The following is a 4,836-nucleotide window of genomic DNA, read 5'->3' on the forward strand; positions in this document are numbered from 1 at the left end:
CCGGCCTGCTTCCGGTTGGCACTGTGCAGCCCTTGTGGAGCGTGGCAGGTGATGGAGCGGTGTGAAGCCCACCCGGCTCGAGGCCCGGAAGTGGAGGCAGAGGTCTTCAGAGTCGAGTGGGGCTGAGAATGTTTTGAGGGCGTCTGTGCTGAAGCCGGTTCCTTGGCCGAGGCGGGTGGGGCGCGGGACCGGGAACTCCGGGACTCTGGGCCTCAGACTTTTGCCTTCTCTCTGGCCTTTTTCTTCCTTCCTTTGGGCCTGGCCAGACCCTGTCTGACCTCAGCAGCGTCGCTGACTGAGCAGGGGCGTCCCCTCCTTGGCCCTAGGGCTCTTCAGAGACCTATTGGGAAGGGAATCCCGGCAGTACCCAGGAATTCGGTGGGAAATACCGTTCTCTTGACTCTCAAGCCCTGCCGGGTCTCCGTAAGGCTCCTCAGGCGCCTCTACTGCTAAGGACTTCCTGGCCCAGCTGCCACAGTCGACAATTTTAAAGTCGTTACACCTTTGTACTTAAGGTGGGTGGGGACCTGGGGCCAAGACCTCTATCTGTCTGGTTTCATATTTGTAAAATGAGACGCTCCAAGCCTTTCTTCAGGTTTAATATCTACGATTCAGTAATTGTGCTGTATATATGAGCTTTTATGCCTTGAAGATGTTAGGGTGATAACCCGATGAAAGTAGGCAGACATCCCCCAAAATTGCAGGTTAATGACAAAATTTGAAATGATTTCATTGAGTTCATTACTCACTGTTTTCCTTATCGATTCATCTTTTAAAGCTGAATAAGTTCGAACTGGAAGTTCCTGTTTAGGTGACAACCACAGTAAGAAAATGTTAGTTAAGCCACTTACAAGTACAAACTTGAGGAGTTTCAATATTTAGTATTATTGAACCTTAGTAAATCAACTTAAAACATTTATGGAGTATTTCTGAGAGTATATTTAAAACGTAGATGAATTTGTCAGATAAACAGTTAAAAGACTTTGCACAGGTAATCACACAATTATTTTGCATTTTCTGAGTTTGCAGGTAAAACATGGAACTCAGAGCTTTAGGACAGCTACTCATTGTATAGTTGAGTTTCTGAGGTTTGGACATTTCATTTGTAAAGCCAAGGAAGATTTCTACTAGTTCTCCAAGATCTTTAGCTTCAAAAGTCTAAGACTCTATAATATTTTAGTACTGAATATTGAGTAGACATTTCACATAGATAAGGCTTTACAGGACCCCCAAAATAATTTCCCACTTTAGATGTAGAAAATGGCCCCAGATACAGCCCATCTCTAGTTTAGCCTTTTATTTTCAGACTCCAAACTAAAGGGAGAGACACTCATGGAGGAAGGGCCTACATAATCAAAAGGAGGATCAAGAAAAAAGTGAAGGGAGCAGTTTGATTATAGAGATAGCCCTTTTTGAGGAAGGAGAAAATGTCAGCTGTCTACAGTTTGTGCTCCAAGTGACCCTTGAAAAAGGTGCTCTCTGACCAACTTCATAGGCAGCCAGATTCTATGTATCTGCCTCTTAATTTGAGTCCCATATCTGGCAGCTTGAAACACACATTGAGTTTGTGTTCTTGGGTGACCAGAATCCCAACAGGAGGAAGAGATATAGGAGAAGGGATTGTGACATGGCCATTCCTTGTAGAGGGTGCTTACTCTCCTCTCTTTCTCTGTCTCTGGTGACCTCAGATACCCTCTGGCCAAAGAAAAGAAAAGAAAGATCCTTTCTTTTTAAAATAAAAATACAGTTATTGCTCCAGGTATATTTATTTTAAGATACAGAGTTAATTGTAGCAGAACTTTATGAGATTACTTGAAATAGTGGCTAAACTCTAGACCAGGGGTCAGGAAGCTTTCTGTAAAGGGACAGATGGTGAATATTTCTAGGTTTTATGGGTCATGTGTCTGTGTCTAATTACTGTTGTAGCACAAAAGTGGTCATTCACTTAAATGAATGGGCAAGTCTATGTTCTTATAAAACTTTATTTTTAAAAAAAAAGAGTAGATGAGTATACCTAGCCTGATTTAGTTAACTGCTACTGTATAACAAGCCTCACCAAAACTTAGTGGTATAAAACAAGAACTGTTTTATTATTTTTCATGGTTGTGCATTCTGCTGGCTTCAGCTGGGTCATTTTCTCGTATTATTGCAAGTGGTCACTAGGGGAACTGCCTTTAGCTGACAAGATGGCTAGAGAATGGGCCCAGCTAAGAAGGTGGGCATGATGGGGCTTCTGGCTATCTCCCTATGGTCTCAGAACCCTTCCTTCTCCACACTGTATGTCTCCCCACATCCCTCTAGTACAGTAGCAGGGCTTTTTTTTTTTTTTTTCAATAGTAGCAGACCTTTGTTTTAATAGTAGCAGCACTTTGTTTTTAATGATAGATACATGCCCATGCAAGAAAGAGAGAGAGAAAATGAGAAAGAAAAACACCCTTCATAGAGTTGGTCACACCATGACCCAACTTCTTTTAGTCCTCCAGCCTGCCAGGGCCCTAGGCAAATACACACATGCTCAGCAAGTTTTCATGCCATCTGGGCCAGGATCTTGACCTGCAGTTTGCATATAGCTTCCTGCTCCATAGTTGGGTACGCTATCCACTGTGCTATAGAGGCTGGGCCTAGCTGGACTTATTACTTGGTAGCTTAGGGTATCCTAGAATGCACAGTTGGAAGTCATTGGTCCTTTTTCAGATCAAGACCCCAAATTTATACATGTCTTCTACCACATCCTATGGTTTAATCCAAGTCCAAATGCAAGGGGTGCGGGGTGTTTATAAAGGTATAAATACTAATGATCACCAATGATCATGGAGATAGGACCACCAGACTACCACATTGTGCCACCTCTAATTAGCTTAGTGGTCATGGACAAGTTCTTTAACCTCTGTAAGCTTTAGACTTTGGACTTAAAAGATGGAGTTGATACCGCATAGGGTTTTGGTGAGGCTGCAATAAGATATAGAAAAACTCTTAGCACATTGTACCTTATGTGCAGTGGCTTTTTAAATAAGAGGCTGGTAAAGTGATATGAAACACATACATATATATGTACATCTGTGCAGCATAGGTATATGAGAGGACTTCAAAAATTTGTCAGTGGGAAAATGGAATTAACATATAAGTTTATTTTGGCAAAAAAATTTTTGAAATCCATGCATAGGTTTTTTTTCATAATATGCAGTTTCCATGGAGTTTTTAAAGACTGTGTGTGTGTGTGTGTGTGTGTGTGTGTGTGTGTGTATGTATTTGACTATTGGAAAGAACTGGTTTGTTAGCTTAGCAAAACATACTATGGTATAACAGCAATTATTTAAAATGATGTACAGATGAGGCCAGCAGATGGCTTAGTGGTTGTTTCTGGACTCCCACATGGCTGGCCGCAATTCAAGTCCCAAACCTGCTGGCTTGAAAATCACGCTGGGTGTGTGTGTTTGTGTATGTGTGTACATGCGTGTGCACAGGCCCAAGATCTCAGGAAGGGGTTATGGGTTGTGGCCTGGCCATTCCCCCTGGGGAGTGACTTCTCACTTTCCTTCTCACTGTCTCTTGTCTGTCTGTCTGTCTGTCTCTCTCTAGAGAGCGCATGTGTCCTAAGGCAAAAACCTTAAAAAAATTTAAAAATATAAAATGATGCATAGCAGTATTTTTAGAGCAAAACATGTTATAATTTAGTATTGTATGGCACATAGTAAATGCTAAACAATTATGTGTTGTCAGATGAGTAGATTTATTATATGTTTGTTTTTATTTCTAAAGGAAAAACTAACATACTTACATTAACATTAAAATAATATTTTTATCTGGATTTGGAATACGGAAAATGTTTTGTCTATGAGCTGAGAACCTGTTTTACTCTCTTTTTCAGGTAATAGAGGACACATATCTTAACTGGGCTGCTCTAAGAACTGATGCCTAAACCATCTCAGCATGGCCTGTAGAAGAGGAGGTGGGCACGGCCAGCCTCGCTCAGCTACACTCTCCCAAGTTAGCCCTGGAAGTCTTTACGAATGTAGAACCCATACCCATAATATATGCATGGTGTCTGACTTTTTCTACCCAAATATGGGAGGCGTGGAAAGTCACATTTACCAGCTCTCTCAGTGCCTGATTGAAAGAGGGCACAAGGTCATAATTGTCACCCATGCTTATGGAAATCGAAAAGGCATCCGTTACCTCACTAATGGCCTCAAAGTCTATTACTTGCCTCTGAAAGTCATGTACAACCAGTCTACAGCCACGACCCTCTTTCACAGTCTGCCATTGCTCAGGTACATATTTGTTCGGGAGAGAGTCACAATAATCCATTCACATAGTTCTTTCTCTGCCATAGCCCATGATGCGCTCTTCCACGCCAAGACAATGGGGCTCCAGACAGTCTTCACGGACCATTCCCTTTTCGGATTTGCTGATGTCAGCTCGGTGCTTACAAACAAGCTTCTAACTGTGTCTCTTTGTGACACAAACCACATCATTTGTGTCTCTTTTACTAGTAAGGAAAATACTGTACTAAGAGCAGCACTGAATCCTGAAATAGTGTCCGTCATTCCTAATGCTGTAGATCCTACTGACTTCACTCCAGACCCATTTAGAAGGCATGATAGTATAATAACTGTTGTTGTTGTCAGCAGACTTGTTTACAGAAAAGGTAATGAAATGATAGCTATAATTGCATTGCAGAATTTTTCCTTGTAGAAGGCTGTTGAATACTTGTATATAATGATTGTTTGGCTTTTCATTTGGTTTTCTGGTTTTATAATTACTTCTGCATTCACTGTAGCAAAGTTCTAATACTGGTTTCTACACCCAAGAAGAGAAATTTTAGAATGAGGTGAC

The 4,836-nt window shown here is 41.6% G+C and overlaps 1 protein-coding gene across 3 annotated transcripts in view; it reads left to right on the forward strand.

The window, feature by feature from the left end:
• Positions 1 to 13: 13 nt before the first annotated feature.
• Positions 14 to 4,836, forward strand: part of PIGA (phosphatidylinositol glycan anchor biosynthesis class A) — a 16,736-nt gene continuing 11,913 nt past the window's right edge. The window contains exons 1-3 of one of the 3 annotated variants that reach the window (XM_027766774.1): positions 14 to 515; positions 3,869 to 3,949; positions 4,334 to 4,648. In XM_027766774.1, coding sequence (XP_027622575.1) covers positions 3,931 to 3,949; positions 4,334 to 4,648 — 334 coding nt within the window. In that variant the 5' untranslated portion in view covers positions 14 to 515; positions 3,869 to 3,930. Of the gene's footprint in view, positions 516 to 3,868; positions 4,649 to 4,836 lie in introns of all 3 variants that reach the window. The other 2 variants (XM_006164696.3, XM_027766775.1) reach the window with 2 other exon arrangements.

This window comes from Tupaia chinensis, unplaced genomic scaffold (assembly GCF_000334495.1).
Source record: "Tupaia chinensis unplaced genomic scaffold, TupChi_1.0 Scaffold143678_1, whole genome shotgun sequence".
In the NCBI taxonomy this organism is placed as follows: Eukaryota; Metazoa; Chordata; class Mammalia; order Scandentia; family Tupaiidae; genus Tupaia; species Tupaia belangeri.